Raw genomic sequence first — 19,385 nt, forward strand, 5'->3', positions numbered from 1 at the left:
GCTTTGCTTCCTGCTTGTGCACTGTTGGTATTTTGGAGTACATGATAAACCAAGGCACCAAACGTGCTGTAAGGCAAAGCAGTATTGTCAATAACATTGAGTGACAGGGTTGTTTTATGCAGCGTAGCGACTAGAAAGAGAGGTTGCTTCATAATTAGATTTTAAGCATAGCATCGGATTTATTCTGTCTCCAATTAAGTGTTTTCTATGAATGCAAAAGATGTGCTTGGCAATAGGTTTACATATTGTATGGCTTCAGATTTTTGTCTGCTCTTTGGAACGTATCCAGGATTTCTCGACTCTGTGGCTGCGTCCCTGTTTGTCATCAGCTGTTCGCAATGTGCAACTACTGTTTCATTTAATGTACCATATGCAGATTGCACACAAGTGATTTGCATACAATCATAGAATCGTTGGGACTTGGATGAGACCCTTACAGGTCATCTGGTCCAACTCCTCAGCAGCAAACAGCGATGCCCACAGCTCTGTCAGGTGCTCGGATCCCCTCCAGCCTGCCCAGGCTTCCTGCAGCCCCTCTCTTCTGACCTGTGCCAGCTCCATGGAGCTGCTGGCAGCCTTGCAGGGATTTTGTTCCTTTGAGGAATTGGTTGTTTGTTTATTTTCTGATATTCAGGATGTGATATTTTAGACAAAGAGCTGCTTTAAAAAGGACAGAACGTGAGCACAGGAGCAGAGGGCTGAGCTCCCCTTGCTGTATGCATTAACACAGAGGGCAGGGCACGACCCATTCATTGAGTTTAACTATGTCCAAGGTGAATAACAGACCTTGCAATGAGGGCTGTGTGTTTCTTGCAGCCACCAGGACTCACCTCAGCACCCAGCATTGCAGCTGGGCCCCCTTTATTCCAATTGAAGCACACCCCCCCAAGGGAGCTGGGGTAGGAAAAACCAACCTTCCTCTTCTTTCCCTTTTTAACTATACAAAAGATTTTTATTGCTTAAATGAGCTCCCAGCAAGTCTGCCTTAATTTACTACTAATTGATTTTAAGACTTGAAAGCTGTGGAGCTCATTAGCATTTGCTGACTCAGCGCCAGCCCTCCCCTCCTGCACACCAGAGCATGCAGTGAGATATTGACCCGCGTTGCTGCAGCACTAAATGAAGTTGAGAGCATATTAAATGTCTCGTATTGGTGTTTGATTTGCATATGCAAATGAGATCAATCAGTGCAGACGCAGGAGGGCAGAAATAACGTGCTGCAAATAGGATCCTGCATTAAGCGTGTAGACAAACATCGAGTGATGCTTGTTCAGTTACAAGGTGGGGTCGCTTTGCTGTCAAGGAGTTCCCACTGTTCTCCCCTAACTGTTCTGTTATTGACAATAAGTGTGTGGAAGTGCAGCAAAAAGAACTGCAAGATCTTCTATTGCCTCTGCTTTGGTGGTGGGAGGTGCTGCCAGACCTGTGGTGCTGGGCAGGAGCTGAAAGCAGCACCTCAAGGAGCTGCACATCCCCATAAGGGTGTTTGGGAAGGACTCAGATCCAGGCTCCCTCTTGGCAGACCTTAATTTTCCTCCCCTCTTGCTCCCCCCGCCCCCTTTTTCTTTCCCCCTTTGCATATAATAGAGCCATTTCTTTTCAATCAGGGAATCTATTTGCAGAACATGTAGTTGTTAGATGCGTTTGGTTTTGTTTCAGCATACATTTCCATAAAAAGTCACCACTAATGAGCTGTGCGAAAATTGCAGACTTGCTGCCAAGGCAATTTGGTTAAAAGGCTTGTCTGTCCTTCCTTGCCATTCCATCGTGCCCAGGGATGGCTGTGATGGCAATGAAGGGGGGAGGTGAAGCCTGGGGGTGTCTCTCTATGCTCTGAAGAAGTCCCATTGCTGCTATTGCTGCCCCTGCTCTGTCTTATTTGATGTGTGGTGGTGGATTTTCCTGTCGTTATAAGATGCATTGGCCAATTTGTAGTTACAGCCCACATGAGGAGTTTTTGGTCGTTTTATTTCCCAATTTGATGACTGGTGAAATTCAGTTGATTGAAAATCAGAACCAGTTCTTTTTCTGGATTTTGGTGTAGGGGATTTGACCTGAACCCAACATCTGCTCTCCATCACTGTCTCTCTATACAATGATGTTCCCAAGGGCAGAGGTCTGTGTTCACAATCTGAGCCATTTTCCATATACTTGAAATCAGGGTACCTTACTGTACTTCTTGAGCCCAACGAGGTTACATTTAAGGGGTTATCATATTTTAATTTGCTTTGAGGATGTTGCACACAACTCCATGCACCGCTGCAGGGGATGGAGCTCTTGGTCACTCCAGGATCTGTTGCTTACACCAAGAGCAGAGGTTTGGACATGAGTCCAGTCAGAGCTTCTCCAGTCTGGAGGTGTTCCTCAGACCTCAGGGTTTACAGAGGGGTTGGTTCAGCTCTTCTGGTTGAGCAGCTTACCAGCTGGTTCTATTGTGGAGATGGGGGGAGCTGTTCCTTGGCTATAGGGCTTGTTTTGTCTCTCCTACGTGAGCTGAGACTTTGGCAAGAATCCTCATCTTAAACTGCTTACAGTGGTCTCTAATGTTTTTTTTTCTTTAGTGGGATAAGTGTTCAAATGTCTCCATCCCAATTTAAGCCTGTGAATGTCCCTTCTGATACGCAGATTGGATTGACTTTAGAAGAACTTCTATGGGGAACAGCTGAAAATCCAGGCTAAAGCTGTCTATATGCAGCAATTTAGATATGGAAAATTAGCTTTAAGCTTAGCATTCTCCATTAGGAGGAGGCTAGCTGACTTTTGATTATGCAGGCAAGGCAATTACTGCAGGGGGAGAGGAAGGAGGTGGTTGGGCTGACCAGCCTTGCTTTTAGCAGCTTGCCCTGATCTGAACTCGTTATTCATAGCAGCAATGGCTGGGAAACAGAAAACAGTTTGCAGAGAGGCTGGGGGGAAACTTGGCTGAGTAACAGAAAACCTATCCCACAAAATCCTCTGACATGTGCTGATTGCATCTAAGCTCCTGAGAGACATCTCCTCTCAATCCGTTCAAATCTACCCACTCTGTGGATGGTGATTCCTTTCCCTTTTCTTTACCAGGTGGTATTTCTTTACAGTTTTGAGATTAAAATGTCATCTGTCCAAGCAGAACCTGACTATAGCATAGAAACAGTTTGCTGTCTCGCTGGGATCGTTCAGCTCTCCTTAAACCTTAAACTTTGGCTTTTGGTTTTATTGCAAAGGGAAACTGGGAGGACCCCATCCCTTCAGGGAGGCAGGACATGGGATGGCAGCAGTGGGGGATGGAGGAGTTCCCTTTCTGTGCGCTTGTGGAGCTGAGCAATGTGAAGCAGAAGGCACTGAGGTTGGATGAGGGTCTGATCCAACACGAGATAAGCATCATGGCACCATTGACTCTCCCAGAGACCAGGACAGGAGTCTCCTTTTGTTGCCTGATTTACTGTTTGGAGTAGGAAAGAAGCACGTCTTAGAGTAAGAGGCTTATGTGCATGTATTCAGCTACACAGTGTACCTTCAGGGATGCTTAAATACCAAAGGGCTACTCCTATGTGCAGCACACCTTTTGGTTTAGGTTTTGATCGACTCATATAGAGTGAATCCTTCTTAATTCTAGTTAAATGAGTATTTAATTAACTTATCTCTGTTTCCAGAAGCGAATGCACATGCCACATGGTGATCTGTGCCTCTGATTACTGTGCATTCTCACCTTGACTCATGTTTTGATTCAGAAAGTGCTGTGATTAGCTGGCAGCCATTAGAGATTGGAAAAAAAAGAGCCCCAAATAGCATCTGTGGACTAAAATTTTCTCCTTCAGATTTACTGTTTTCCTCATGTCCCAAGAATCAGCTGCCTTTACAGTCTTGTTATTGATTACTGTGGAACAACAGGTAGAGGGGAATGTGTTTGTAATTTGTATTAGGCAAATGCCATATAGAGCTCAGCAAGGCTGAACAAAAGCAGTGCTGTCTTCAGCCCCACTTTGCTGCTCCTCTCACCCTTCAGGCCAGTGTGTGGCTGGAGATGGAGCTGCTAAAGGCTGCTCCCATTGCTCTGTGTTTGTGGATAAGGAGGGTCATGATGGCTTCATGCTATTGAGTCTTCCATCTCAACCACATCCTGCTATTACAGAGCAAAACCAATGATTATTCAAGCACAGAAAGGCTGGTTGTTATTATTATTATTCATAAGAATAGGGCCTGTCAATCAGTAATCCTTGAAATGTGGAGCAAAATAAATACAACCTGGCTTTGTCACTGTGTGGATGTACTGATGGATCTGGTCCGTGTTTCTTTGTAGCAGAGCTGTACCAAGCCTTGGAAAGGGTGTTCTGTGTCTTGAAGATATGAGAGCTTAGTAGAAAGCAATTGTTGGATTGCTTGTTCTTTAAAAAACAAACAAGCAGCAGAACTGCCAACACTGAGAGCTCAGCTCAGTGTGCTCGTGTGATGCCATCCTGGTGGGTTAGAAGGCAAAGGAGACAAAACCCAACACCCAGCCCTTACAGATTGTTTGATCTTGTCCTCATTTGTTCAGCTGCTTCATCCATTCCTTAACACACAGACTTGTCTGGTTCTTTGTTATTTATCCTGGAGGGATGGCAGTTGCATCTTTGTGTTTCTGTGCCAGCAAAGATGGAGCACATGCAGACAAATGGGACGCGTGTGGCCATGGCCTTTGGCTGCAGCCCAGCACGTGCAAGGTGTGCTCTGCAGGTCGCTGCTCCATCCATCCATACAACATCACGCCTCGGTTACAGGCAGCCCATGAGCTGATTCTTTATTTTTAGCTCCCCACCAAAGCAAACGAGCTGCAGAAGGATGGATAGGGTAGATACCATCTGAAACATGCACGCTGTGAGGTCAGCTGCTTGCTTTGATCGGCTCAGAGATGGTGTTTTCTCCAGGCTGACACAGCTGTGATAGTCATTTGATTATTCTCGTTATTTGCATGAAAATTATAACTACTTAGTTGATAAAGTCGCGGCGGCTGCCTCCTGCCCCTGGGGAAGTGCTGTGCTGTGCTTTATCTTGGAGATTTCATAGAGATCTCATCTGCAGAGATATCACTGAGCACTTGGGTTTATCCCTTTGTGCTTTTCCAAGGCTTCCCCTGCCCCACCAGCCCCGCTCTCACAGAGCTTTACTTCGTGCTGCCTTCATAACAGCTTGTTTTGAGTTTAATAGAAAAGTCTACAACGTTGGCAGTGAGTGCTGTTTTATAGTGTTGGTGTAAATCTGATGGCTGTCTTCTGATGGTTCAGGTTATTGTAACTGGGTATTTCTGCATTGAGCATTACTGAATCCAGGTGGCAGATCACAGCGTTTCTCCTCTGCACATCCCACCAGGCTGCTTTTTCTTTACCAGAAATCCCCCTCCCAACACCCTGCATCAACTTCTGGCCCTTCGGTCTATTGAGATGTGCCAAAGCTGCTTTTGTTACTAAGGAGACAAAAAATTAATCTAGTATTTAGGATCCTCAGCTCCTCTTTGCATCCAACTCTAACTGGGAAACATGAGAGTTCACTCAAAGTGCTTCTTTCTGCCAAGGAGATATAAATACCTATTGCTGCTTCAGTGCTATGGCCCATGTTCTTGATGATCAGCAAAGGAGGACGGAGTTTGGCAGTTCTGTCATCGCTTCCATAAACCATTAAGATATCTGGAAATTTCCAGCTTAAAAAACTCAAGAAAGGAAAGAGGTGGGTCTAAACAAGCATAGAAACCTGGGTTTGTGCTCATGAGGAAGTCTCTAGATAATCCCACCTTTGGAGGTGGCATGAAGTAACTCCAGCATTACCTGTAGCTCTTCAGGAGGGCACTTTGTGTCAGGGATTCCTCTTTGTGTGTTTATTGGTGCTGCTGAGATCCAGACCACAGAACTACCTTGAAATTAACCTTCCAGACACTGCAGGGCTTTCTCAGTTCTGCCAACCGATGCAGAGAACCTTTATGCTAATTAAAATCTCTTGCTGCCTCTGATCTCGCTATCATCGTGTTCCTCCCACGTAACCTCTCATCCTATAAAATTAGAGCAGCCTTGCAGAAACACACAGTGGGAGGAAAATGAGTTTTTGGTAGCATATTTCATATTGTAATCTCATTAGCAGTTGTGCTCTACTGTGACTACATGATGGAGTTGTACATGTGTGCTCCTTTGGATGCGTTTTGTCCTCCAGTACCCTCATCTGCTCCTGGTTTTGTGGCAGTGCTCTGGGCTGCCTGCTGAGTTCAGGATGTGTAGAGATGAAGAGGAATCAGGAGTGAGTGCTGTGCTGTGACACTGAGTTGGATGGAGGATTTCCCCCATCTCAGTAAGCAAAGCCTGCACTGCCATCATGCAGCTCAGGGAGGGTCCCAGTGCAATTACGGACCCTTTGCAGGTGCTGTCTGAGTGACAGACGGGCAGCTTGTTTGCTGTGCCTTTTGGGAGCTTAGAGAGCATCTGTAGCAGGGAAAGGTAGCAAAAGAATGATGTTATTCATTCTGTTTCAGTGACTTTGCAATCGGTAGCTTGGTTTACATATCAGATGATGACTTTTCCAACCTGGGGTCTGGAATCCAGCTTAAAATAAAGCCCTCACCTCTCAGTGTGCGTTGTCACAACCTTGCGTGTTATTCATGTGAGTCCGATGGGACCAGAAATGAATACACTTAGTCTAATAGGCGGTTTCTTTTTCTGATCTTGTGATGGTTTTCTTCTGGCTTGTTGTACAGCAGCTTCCCTGGTTTCAGTAAATCCTTGCTGTGTTTCCAGAGGAGCTGCTGGATGCCTTTAACCATCACTTCCAGTCGCTGCTGCCAGCAGTGGATGGGGAGCAGTGCTCCATGCCTTGTGGTCCCAATGGGTTGGGGTTTCCCCCTTTAAAACAGCTTATGAGATGCTGAAGCTGTCAGAGCAGCGTCTGGGAAGCTTCCAGTATTGCACTGAACAAATGTAACCCTCAGCAGTTGCTCTGATGGAGGCCAACAGAAGCGTTACAGTGCGGAGTTCATTACTGAAAGGATACTTATATAACTTTCTCCCTCCTTTGTGGCAGGCCTGTAACTTCTATAAAAGCAAACCATGTCCTGAATGCCTTTTAAGATGTCAGCAGGAGACAGGACTGAGAATTGGCCATAATCCTGAATATGCGGCAGTTGAGTCCAGCGGTTGCTTTGTGCTTTTTAAGAATGGGAAGGTTTAATCCCCAACCAAAGTAGCCTTTTTCTGCTGCTGCTCAGATCTTTAGCTTGCATAAGCCACAGCCTGCTGTTCTGCTTTGGAATTTATTTAATAGCTCAGTTGTTTGGACATGATTAAAAACGTAATGAATGGAATGAAGCAGTAATAAGATGAACAGCTCATAAAGGACTTCAGCCTAAAAATATCCGCTTCAGCACAGCTACTGGAGGGAAGACTGTGGCTGCAGTCATAGAAAAGTCCACTGCATGAATCTCTTAAAAGTTTTAATGTGTTGCTGCTGAGCACAAGGCCAACATATCACCTCTCTGCTGCATCGTTTTAATCTGTTTTTTCCACTCCAGTGTCACTTTGGCTCCATTGCTTTCCTTCTGAGTTCCCAATGCACATCCCTGGAGAACAGGGGATTTTCTTTAGGTTGAATTGCACATCATATATAGATTTGCACCTCAGCTGTGTAAATTCTCCTTTTCCAGTGCAAGGATTGGAAAGGGTCAGACATCCACACCTTCCTGGATGTGTGGTTATGTTCAAACTGATTCAGGATGGTCTTTCTCTGAGCAGATTTGTGCTGCTAAGGCCCAGACATTCACCTTTAATATATATCAATGCATAGGTTTGCTCCTAGTGATGGGGCAGGATTCAGATTGAGATGCTGGAATCTTATTCCCCAGTTCCCAGTCCTCTCTCTTTCATTAATGTGTTCTGAGTGTCCTTTAAAGCAATCTTGTATTGTTTCCATGACAATATTTATACAATAGATGCCTTTCATGCAGCACATCTATGTGAATTCTTCCTTTCTAGCACCTCTTTGTATTCACTCCTGGTATATGTGAGGTCTCCTTAAGGCGTCTGTCCATCACACTGCTCAGGATTGGCCTTAGGTCAGCAGCCTCCATCAGCCCAACCTGTGCTCAGCAAAGTGTTTGCAGTGAATGAGGGGCATTTTTGCTGTGTATAACAGAAGAGCAGCACTGTTCCTTGTCTGGCGGATGGCCCTCAGCAGGTTTCCCTTCATCCCAGCCTTGTTTTCCCTAACTGGAACTGGAGCTACATAGCTTTGCTGAGGGTGAGAGCCATGAGCTGTTTCTCTGGCTGAGGTCTGAGCGATGTTTGGTTGCTGTTGCAGTGACAGAACTCTTCTCCATCCCTCTCAAACACCCACACCACCAAAAGGGCTCTGAAGTGATGTCTGTGATCCGACGTGGCAGCAGGCTGTCCATGTCCCTGCAGGTCGTGTCAGCTGTGATTTCTGGCTGGTGGTGGGGTGGTTTTTTAGGTTTAATTGGTCTTAAGGGCACTACCACCGCTGCCTTCCCTGCCTGCCTTAATGTCAGCTTGTGTAAGTGCCCTTTTAGTGGCTGTGTCATAGGCTGGGATGTGTGCGTGATCACTTTAGCTTTGTTTCCAGAGAAGAGGGTAAACTCACCTTAGGTATATTTTTAAAATCATCTACTACTGCAAATTAATGGTGCACCTGTAGTGCTAAAAAGCAGAAAGCTTCACAATTAATGCAGCTCTGTTACGGCATCATCTTCAAGCCATGTTTGCTGGTGATCAGTGAGTGCTGCACACTCAGCTCAGCAGTCCTGGCTGCTTTTGCTATTGACTCTTCTACTCAGCAGTTTAATATTTCACCTTCCCAGCTCTCAAGGGCATTTCCCTTGAGCTGCAGTTTCACCTCTTTGGTTGGCTCATGTGCTGCTCTGAGGTTTTGGTCCCAGTTTGTCATGCCTGCAGTGTTGGCCATCGTGTAGCATTGAGTAGCCGAGCTTCCTGAAGAAGCACAAGAACACAGGGCTGTGCAGGTAATAAATTAGAAAACAAATGATGAAGTGGTTTAAGCATCCTGGTTGGTCCTCTGAGGGCTCAATGAGCTGCTGATGTGGGTTGGGTGGGAGCTGCTGAGTGGGGCTGTGGGTGTGCAGGGTGTGGGGTGATGCCCAGGATGGGCGCCTGATTGCTGCTATGAAATATTTATTGGAACAGATGTAGTTGGCTACAGTTCCTGTTTCTGGGTAATCAGCCAATAGCCAGAGAAGATCAATACGCTGATAAACAATGCAGGCTCTATAGTTGGAAGTGGCTTTTTTTAACGGAACAAAGATTGTTCTCTGTCCAGGGATGGTCTCCAGCAAAACTCAGAGCGGATCAACACTGGCACCCAGTGTCTGGATAGGAGAGGGCCAAGTCTCTCCCACGTCTCCCGAGGTACTGCTTGTTTCCCTAGGAATGGTCAACCTTAGTTCAGGGAGGAAGAGAGGACACAAACACAGAGCCACCCTCCTGCTCCCTGGAGAAGTCTTTTCAGGTTGCTCTGCAGCTGGCAAATGCCAGTTCAACGAAGCCTTTAAACATGCACTTAAATCCATTCCTGCTAAGCAAAAAACACTTAACCGCATACTTTAAATTAAGCTTGTGTTCAAGTGTTGCTGCACGGAGAAGCAGCAGGGCTGGAACATGCTCACAAAGATGAGCACGTCCTCAAGTGCTTGTTGATGAGGCTGCTGATGCAGGAGAGCATCATGGGCTGGGATGATGGGGGTAGAGGATGAGGTCTGTGTCCCAAACTGGATGATCATTGTGCTCCTTTTCAACATAGGCCATTCTATGATACGATGTGTTGGGAGCCCCAAGGGCTGCTGCTGCTGCTGCTGGTTTCTATATGGGTAGGGGTTTCACGACTGATCTCATTGCTTTCATGTTTTGAATCTTGTGCCATTTCTGCAGTGGGGTGATTAATCAGATCTGAAGCACTCTCAGCTCTTTCTCGATGCTCCGGGAAGTTGTGCTGGGGTTGCTGTAGTGCATTGCAGGAAGGGAAATTGAAAACTGAAAATGAATTTCCAAAAAAGCCCTAGAACTACTACAGCAAAGGAGATGGATGATGAATCATTCTGGTCTGTTATTATCCAGAAGTAACTATCTAGCTGTTTTTTAGTGAACAAAGAAATATTAGAGGGAAAAAATAGTTTCCATTTAGCTTTATCTCTGTTGGCAGTACTGGAAATGAATCATGACATAAAAAAGGATAAAATGAAATGAAGAAGATACCATTTATTTCCTTTTTTTCTGTAGCACATACTGGACATGCATTCTGAAGGTTGCAACTCTTCGGAGCTAAAACAGATTGCACTGAGACATTGGTGGGATGTACTGGAGGTTGGTGGAGGATGAGCCCCACAGTTATGGGGTCCATCACTGGGTTTGGGTGCTGTGACACCCCTGCATTTGGGAAGTGCAGTCAAATAGAGACCTTAGAAAGGCACATTGGAGATGAGGTTTGGGAATTAGTCTTGACTGAGCCAACTGGTTTAGGTCAATGGTTTTGTTATTTCGCTTTGTCTGCACAGCATCCTTTCATGGGGCTTTATCAATTATTCCTGCTGTAGTGGCTGCACTCAGGAGCTGTAAGTGCCTGCTCTGGCATTGGCTTGCACTGCTTGTTTTTTTTTCTCAGCTCAGGAATGAAAATCAGTTTTGAGTGAGGAGATGATGTATGATCTCATATCGTAAAAGTTGTGCTCCTTGATAAGATTTCAAGGTTACAACAATGATAGCATTGAAATATCTGCCATAAACTACCGTAGATGATTCAAGCAATAAAAATGTTCCTCTTAGCTATGTAAATAGGGTAATAGACTGGAATGTGGTAGCTAGATGTGTTAAATGTTGGGGTTGGTTTATATTCAAACAATACAGAGAGAAAATAGAGCTGCAGAAGCAGGGAGGATTCCTATTCTGAATGGTGAGCAAGGTAGGGATGGGTCTGAGTGCTTGTTTGAAAGCACCTGAGCTGGTAACGTAACTCTTATCAGTGGGATGAGAAGCATCTCTGGGTCTTTTGCCTGTTTTTCCTGACAAAAAGCAGCCTGTGGGGTTTTAGGAAAGGCTGATGTAATTAGCCTGAATTTATCTTGATGGTGGGATGCTGTCCAAGGATGCGTTGAGTCACATCTAATGACTTAAAAACTACTAATTAATTTCGAATGAACTGGAACGGGGAGACATGGCTTGATGTGAGTGTTAGGATTTGAAAGCTTCTGATGTTGGGACTTTTCAGTGCAGTGATCCCGGGTTAGGGGCTGAGAAAGGGCAAAGCCAAATGGGCTTCAGAGTGGAAGACAGGGAATGGTGTGAAGCTTCTGATGGGTGTCTGTTCAGTCCATGCTGCCATTACCCCATGGCCAGGGTTCCTCTGCAGCGTCAGCTTAGGGAGTGCCTGGGATGCTGGTGTTTATGGTTTGAGGTGCAACTACAATGGAATAACCCTATTTCCTTTCCTCTGACATAAAATAAGGTAAAGGTTTGGCAGCCTTTCAAATCAAGACAAATAAAATAAACTGTTCTATATTCATCATGGAAAGCAACAGACTTTGCTACAAAATGACTAACAGGACATTCTATTCATCTGCACCAATCTGGTCTGTGGCTGCATTCATTTCCATACAATCACTGGAAAGTATTATGTTGATTGCCAGGAACAAAGCTTTTATGGGGATGAAAAAAAATCCGTGCTACTAATCTACAGTGGAATTGGTAAATGGGTAAGACAAAGCTTTAATAATATTATTCTGTGCGACATCTGATGTAAATAATACAGTTCTATTAATCTCTCAAGCAATCAGAGTCTGGCTGTTAGAGGCAGCCAAGGATGAGCAATAATATTATCTCTTCTGAGGAACGTTGGAGTAGAATTGCAAATCCTTTGCTGCCAACACAGTTGCTGCCCCAGCTTGGTGAGTTGGGGTTGGCCCTAAATCCAAGGCACCTGCATCCCTTGCTGGGCTCCTAGGGGCACCCCTTGGGATCCCATCTTGAGCTCTGTTGTGGGGCTTTGATGCAGCTGGGCTTCTTCAGGAACACAGGGGGAGGTGCACATCACCAGCTCATGTTTGTGGTGATGGATTGGTCTCCTGTGTGCAGACCTCAGGGCTGTGACTGAGCATCCTCCTGTGGCAGCTGGCTCTGCTGCTGTTGTTAACCTGGGAACCAACTCATTCAGCAGCCCCATTAAATCCAGAGCCAGCAAGGAGTTAATATTGCCTCCCCCAAAGGCACGTGTGTGCTGTCTGTCCTGCAGTGCAGTGTTAGTTAGTTAATGCAGCCAAACGAAGCAGAATTTTTTAAATGAGATCCTGTTTTTTAAGTATGATTTGAAGATACGATGCAGGTTGGGGTTGTCTGACTCTCCACAGTTCATTAACACGGGAGCAGCCAGTGTTAGAGTGACTTTTAAAACTGATAGGTCTTTATTTATAGTGAAGTTCTAGTCATTAATTTGAAAGGAACGAAGCATAAAAACCAAGAATTGGGTTCATTTTATATTTTTAAAGTGACGTTGGTAATTTAATTAAACTGGAGCTTTCGGGATCATTACAGAAAATGAAACATTAGTTCTGCAGTGCTTTTCAACCCATCTGACCTGTTCCATAGCGTCGCAGTTGTAAAGGCTGCGTGGTCACTGTTGTTCTATGTGAAGTTGTTGCTGAACACAGAACTGTGACTGGTGACCATCACCAGCTCATGACTTAAGTTCAGTTGTGTGGTTATTTGCTCTTATGTTTTAAGCAATAAATTCACTTAGAAATGAGTTCTGCATTCCCCACCTGTTAATGCCTCTTTCCTACTGCCCTGTCTCTAACCAGAATCACCTTCCTTTGCCAGTTCTACCCAGTGACACATGTGGGAACCCAGGCAGGCTGCAGAATGGTGTCCAGCAGGGAACGACGTTCAGCATCGGGGACAAAGTGAGATACAGCTGCAACCCTGGCTTCTTCCTAGAGGGCCACGCGCTGCTCACATGCCAATCCAGCATAGAGAATGGAGCCTCCTGGGATTTTCCTCTCCCCTTCTGCAGAGGTAAAGTGCCCTCCTTTCTTCTGAATTGGGATTTAATGACCTGTTTGGGGTTGGGAAAAACTTCATGGACCATAAGTTTGATTTAAAAGAGTTGCGAGCTAAACATGATGTAGTTGATATTGAGGTTCCTTTTTATTGGATTCCCTAAAGCTGCCGGGATTTGGGTGACTAATGGGAAGGTTATGAAGTGCTCAAGGTATTCAAAATGCTGCACCGCTGCTTTAACTCCAATTTCTTTGTTTAAATAGAGGCCAAAAAAAGCCAACCAACCAAAAAGCCCCAGCAGCCGCATTACCCATTGCAATAAGGCACCTTGATAAGATAGTGCATTCTTCTGGATCAAATACTGGGAAATTTAGACTGGATTTTCTGCTCTTCTCCCCCCCCATCCAAGCTCAGGTCCCCTTCAGAAGTCTTTTTGCCTATAAAGAGATGGGAGTTTGTGCAGATGTGCTGTGGGCTGCAGCCTCCAACAGGGGAGATGAGTTGGGGGTGATACCTGGGCATAGTTGTGCAGCTTTGATTCCTTTATCAGCACAGAGAGCTTCCTGCTAATGCTCCTGAGCCATGAGGGACTGGCAAGGCTGTAAATATACAAGTGTCTGTGTTGTTTTACCAGAACAGTTGCTGCTGCTTTCAAGTCTTTTCCCCCTCAATTCCTTGTGTACTTCAGCAGAGCATCTTCTATTGATTCTTTTTATTGACTCTGCTTGTGCAATCAATTAGCAGTTCTAAGCTGGAGCATAAATCTTGAATTTTAAATGGACAAATATTGTTTGCTCGGCGTGTTTTCTTTAATGCTTTCTTGAACGAGTTGCACAGCAGGGATGCGTGCAGCATGGTGTGTTTCTCCTCTGCTTACCTGCTGCTTTGGAGCCAAGGGCATCAAAGCCCTGGAGGTTCACCCAGCCATGCTGTGCTGCAGAGGGACAGCTGCCATTGCCACCTCAGTGTCACTGCTTATGAGTCTGTGCTTTTCCTTTGAATCACTGTCACCTTAAAAACAAACAAAGCAATGAAGTTGAAAACAAACAAAAACAGCTGTGAAGTGTGTGTACCTGTGCCTGCATTCAGCTTTGAGAGCACACAAGGCAAACCAGTGGCCTTTTTAGAATAGATTCTGTGCTTGAATGGATCTCTGTATCCTTCACCTCTCTCCAAAGGAATTGTGCCATCTTCCCACAGCCCAGCTATTATTCAGGTATTTGTGTAGTAGTTTGCAATAAGGGAAGGATTAACTTCTGACCCCAGCAGGTGTTGAAGTACTGAAACGTGAAGGTTGGCATGGCTGTAATTTCAATGTGATGCAGATGGAGTAAGGACCATCCCTTCGTTTTTTGTCTTGCACTGCCAAGCTCAATTTCAATCTTAACGCCACAGTTTCAATCTTGAATCCAGCAACGACGATGGAGGCATCTGATGTACTTCAGAATGAAGGAATATTAAATTCTATGGTGCTTGAAACGGTGCTGTGTGAATTGCTCTGATGTCAGGGAAGCGTTGGCTTGTTGAGCTGTGCTGGTGGTGCTGTGTGCCTGGAGGTGCAGCACTCCTTCCTGAAACATTGGATCCTGCTGCTTCAAAGCTGCCACTGAAACTTACTGCGTGTGTTGTGGTTTTTTTTTGGAGGCAGGAACCAGAAATCTTCTCATGTAACATTTATGTCTCCTCTCAGGAAGGCAGAAAGTAGCAAAGATATCTGCAAATTGACTCGCTGAGCTTGAAAACCAGCTGCACTCCTTCTACCAGAAGTGGGTTCCAGCAGGCAGATGTTGGTGCTTGGCTGATAAACTGGTGGTACAGAATCCTGTTGTTGCAAGGGGTGAAGAGACAGGCAGGATAATCATGTTTGAAATACTACCCCTCGAATAGGAATACGTGCTTCAATGAGAGATGGAAGATCTTTGTGGCTTGCGTAGCTTGTAATTAATTGTGCCAATATTGGCCTACTGGTGATTTTTGTCTGAAAGTTTGTAGAATGAATGTGTGTTTTCCTTTCTCAGGCAGGCTGGAGGTGGGTCATGCTGCTGGGTCGCATTCAGACAAATGGAGATGAAAGATGCAGGTGTTACAGTCTGGGGAGCATTTGTCTTGGGAATAGACTTGTCTGATGTCACCACATTCAGTGCAGGGACTGTCCTTTGCTCCTTCCCCTCCTGCTGTAAGGGCAGAGGTGGGAGACAAGTGCAGAAATCAGCAGGAGAGTTCCTGCCATGCTGATCAATACCTTCTCTCTGGTTCCTTTATGCTCCTGTCTTTGTACCTGCTTTCCTCTGTGTAAGATCCTTTTCTATATTTTGGTAGCCTTGTCTCCATTCTCATGCATTGAAATAATCAAAGATGCAAAGAAATGCACGGTAAGAAAAGAACGAGAAATGAATGCGTTTGAGAAGCTGGAGCTCAGCAGCGCTTGGAGAGGAGCGCTGCAGCTCAGCTGCTCTGTCTTCATGAGTTGTCTGCATCCCTTCACCCATCTCTCAGTTCAGAAGTACTGTTCTTACAGGAGATAAGTGTATTCTTAATGAGAAAGGAAAGCAGGAAGGAATCCCAGATGCAGAAGGAGTGGAGTGGTGAAGCACTGCTCTGCAGAGACCGATGGAAGTAGTGGTGCTGCGGCTCCCTGGTGGTTTAGAAAGCACAGTTATATCAGAATTGATTCTTGGACTCTGAGCTAAAAATCACTCGGCGCACACTCTGCTCTGGTGAATTATGTTTCTTGCTTAGGAAAGACTGAAACTGTGGTGATCTCATTCTGGGAGCACTGAAGTAGCAGCGGGTGTTATATCCATGTTGATGTGCCCATGGCAGGTCCCAGGGGAGAGGCTTGGCTCTGAGCACTGGATGTCCTCAATGAGCCTGGTGCTGATTGCAGGCTCAGAACTGAGCTGGCCTTTATCCCATCTGTAGTGTGTCAGGGTATTGTATGGCTTCCCTATTGCATCTTGTGTGTCACATCCTGCATAGTGTCCTGTACATAGGATCATGGCCATCCACCAGTACTCCCAGTTCCTCATCAGCAGGGCTATAGAAGGAAACGGGGCTTAGTTTTATAGTCTAAATGGAGTCTTCAACTGAATCTTCCAAGTCCTGCTATATTTGTATCTTGGCAGTTGGATGTGCTGGAAGGAACAACCTTCACCTGGATGGGTTAATTGCAAATGAGGCAGGGTGGTACTTCTGCAGCTCTGAAAGGATGCTCTGAAACGTCTGTTTCTAAAAGCACTTTCAGGCATGTGGAGAGAAAAGTCTTGCCCAGATTGTTTGCTGAATTTAAGTCGAACTGATGGGTTTATGATTCTGGTAGGCGTCTGAGTAAAAATTCAGTAAGCCAGCTGAGAAGTTGAGAACATTTGCAAAGCTACATTTTAAGGGTATCAAATATGCATAATCTCATTAAAAGTGGTCTGTCTCCTTATAACTCCAACAGCTGCTTAGATTGTACCGTGCCCAAAATAATTGAATGGCTGTTCAAGAAGGCTTTTAGAAGATCATAGAACATATTTTAATGGTAGAAAACTCTGCAAATCCCTAATACAGCATCAAGTCAAAATTCTCTAGTGTAGTCTCCATTTCTCCTTCTACTCGGGAGCAGATATTGCCTCAGAGTTCCAAGACTCCCCATGGAGTTTGTGTTAGCAGCCACAGTGGGGCAGGTATCTAAAGAATACATGGGCTTCTTCAGATCGCAGTGCATTGCTGAAGCAGCTGTTGGTTACCATTTCTTCCTTAGTATATACAGGAGGATCTTATTCATGAGATATTAAAATGTGAACGTACAGTAAAGGTGATTTATGCTGATCTTTGGCTTAAACCGCTCATCCTCTTAAAAGCATTTTCATTCTATTCTGTAAGAGAAGAGGGCTTTGCAAGTAGCTCTTTCACTTTTTGGAAAGGGCCTTCTTTGGAGGTTCAAATATGAATCCTATGTCAAAGTTTGAAGCATTTATTGGGTCTTGATCTGGTTCCAGCATCAGCAGTAACCATAACCCAGCATAGTGTTGGGTTGCAGCTGACAGAGCTGTGCTCGAGGCACTGCATCCCAATGAGAGCTGAAAGCCTCCTGAGCTGCCCATGGGATTCTCCTGCTCTGTCCTCAGCTCCGCCAATATTCCCACCTGTGTTAAATTTCACTTGTGAAGGGTTGGGTTTTTCTTCAAGTTGGTAATAAAAGGAAGTGTTTATGCTGTAAAGCCCCGAGCTCCTTGACTAAAGCATCAGAAATGCTGCTTTGTAACACATGTAAGGTTAACAGGCTTTTCTGAGCGATGTGCCAAACAAACTCCAGGCTGATGCTGTAGGTGGGGAAGCCATGAGTTGCTCTGATTCAAGTCAAATTAATGCTTGGCTTCCTTTATCTTCATGCCCGTGTTTTCCTTTAGATCCCCCTCCTTAAATTGCTCTAAAAGCTCCTGTTGATGAAATTCAGGTTGCAAAAATGAAAGAACCTGCAGCAGAGAGATCAGTACGAAGCCAGGAGATGTCACAGCTTGATTTCCTGAATAAACTGTTCTGTTTTAGCACTGATTTTGGTAGCTACCCAGTCATTACCTTAAATAAAACAGAAACCAAGGCACGTAAGGCAGGGCATTGAGATATGTGCTGATCTGATGCTAGGCTTTATATACATTGCTGCTTGTTGGATTTTTGCAGTCAGATTTAACCACTGATTCATACCCATCAGCTCTGCTTCTTAAAACTACAAACCACCCACCACAAGAATAGCAAAGAAACAACAGAAAGGATCTTATCAGTAAGTTTTCTCTTATCCTGGATGTGGCATACAGATAACATGCAAACCAGCCACCCAAAGGCTTTATTCTACTGCAGATGGCTTCAGAGGTGTGCTTTGCATTTGGGCCTTGTTCAGACTCACTGCTTGTTCAGCACAGCAACGTCATAATTTGCCTTCTCTCTTTGCAGCTGACGATGCTTGTGGAGGGACGCTGAGGGGACAGAGTGGAATTATCTCAAGCCCACACTTTCCTTTGGAGTATGGCAATAATGCAGACTGCACGTGGACTATTCTCGCTGAACCCGGAGACACGATTGCTCTGGTGTTCATGGATTTTCAGCTGGAAGATGGATACGACGTTTTAGAGGTTGCTGGCACAGAGGGATCTTCACTCTGGTAGGTTTCTGGTCGTGTTTAATTATTGTCCTTATCTTATATGAGCAGCTGAATTTTCATGTGATGTTGAGGGTTTGTAACTGGGTGGTTCCCAGTGATGCCCAGATTTTACTGCTGCCTTCTGATGGGACTCTTGATGCCTTTATTTGCTTGGTATGCCTTATGGTCACCACTGTCTGCTTTAGATCTCCTCTTTAGGATGTCGCAGTGTAGCTGTAGCAATCAAACCCAGGCAGCCCAACTCAAACATTGCCACGCTCAGAACAACGTTTTTACTTGATTGTTTTCTGATTATTGCTAAATATGCTGCTGACAAGTTGACTTCACTGCTAATGAACCTCTGGCAAATGTTCCTGCGGATCAGTTTGTTCTTCAGCCACGCGGCTGTGCGTGGAATTTCAATACCTCTTGCATCCCATTAAGTTTGAGCAGTGCTTTCAGAGGCTCTGCTTTTATGTATAATAAATGCTGCGTGGATTCTTTTCCTCCCATATACAAGAGCTGCCCAAAGTTGAGGGCTCACAAAGGGCATTTGGCATTTTGCTTCCAATGTGCTCAGCCAGGGGCTGCACTGCTGTTGAGTCCTAAACCATGAGCAAAGGAGAGGGGGTCAGCTTAGACCCAGCATCCTTGGCTTGGAAAAACAAAGTGTTGTAGGTGTTGTCTGGGGTTATCCATGGGAAGTTCAATTACCATTACTTGTGTGGTTTCTCTCGCTGCCACAAATGTTTATTTAGGTAATCTGTACTTGCCTGATAGTGTGGATCTGAATGTTCCGGATGTATTAATGAGAGGGAACCATTTACCATCCACCAATTGCTTACTGTTCCCGAGACCCCTGTTGAAAATAAGATGTTGGGGAAGAAAAACAAAACTGTTTTTATTAGCATGCATTAATATTTCAGGGCCCCTTTACATCTTAGTCGTTACGTACTGCAGGGAGGATCAGTCAGCTGTAGTGTGTGGTGAAGATGAATGTAAGTAGTTAAGAAACATTATTCAGCCTGGAGGTGTTGCCAGTGCAGCCTCCTGTCTTGTCGTATCAGAAACAAAACAATGCCTGTCAGAGGGAAATAATGAACAAACTACCCGTAAATACTCCGTGGTGGAAATTCAGAAGTGGCAACTGAGTCTTTGGAAGTGAAACCCCTTAAGTTACAGTGGTAGACACATAGAGGGCAGAAGACTAAACAGGATGACCACAAAATACACCTTGGGGCTTTGGGGCTCGT

At 45.1% G+C, this 19,385-nt stretch overlaps 1 protein-coding gene across 1 annotated transcript in view; it reads left to right on the top strand.

The window, feature by feature from the left end:
- The window catches only part of CSMD2 (CUB and Sushi multiple domains 2), a 187,233-nt gene that overhangs the window by 29,930 nt on the left and 137,918 nt on the right, over window positions 1-19,385 (top strand). The window contains exons 5-6 of the mRNA XM_032448955.1: window positions 12,831-13,025; window positions 17,946-18,153. Coding sequence (XP_032304846.1) covers window positions 12,831-13,025; window positions 17,946-18,153 — 403 coding nt within the window. The remainder of the gene's footprint in view (window positions 1-12,830; window positions 13,026-17,945; window positions 18,154-19,385) is intronic.

This window comes from Coturnix japonica, chromosome 23 (assembly GCF_001577835.2).
Source record: "Coturnix japonica isolate 7356 chromosome 23, Coturnix japonica 2.1, whole genome shotgun sequence".
Lineage (NCBI taxonomy): Eukaryota > Metazoa > Chordata > Aves > Galliformes > Phasianidae > Coturnix > Coturnix japonica.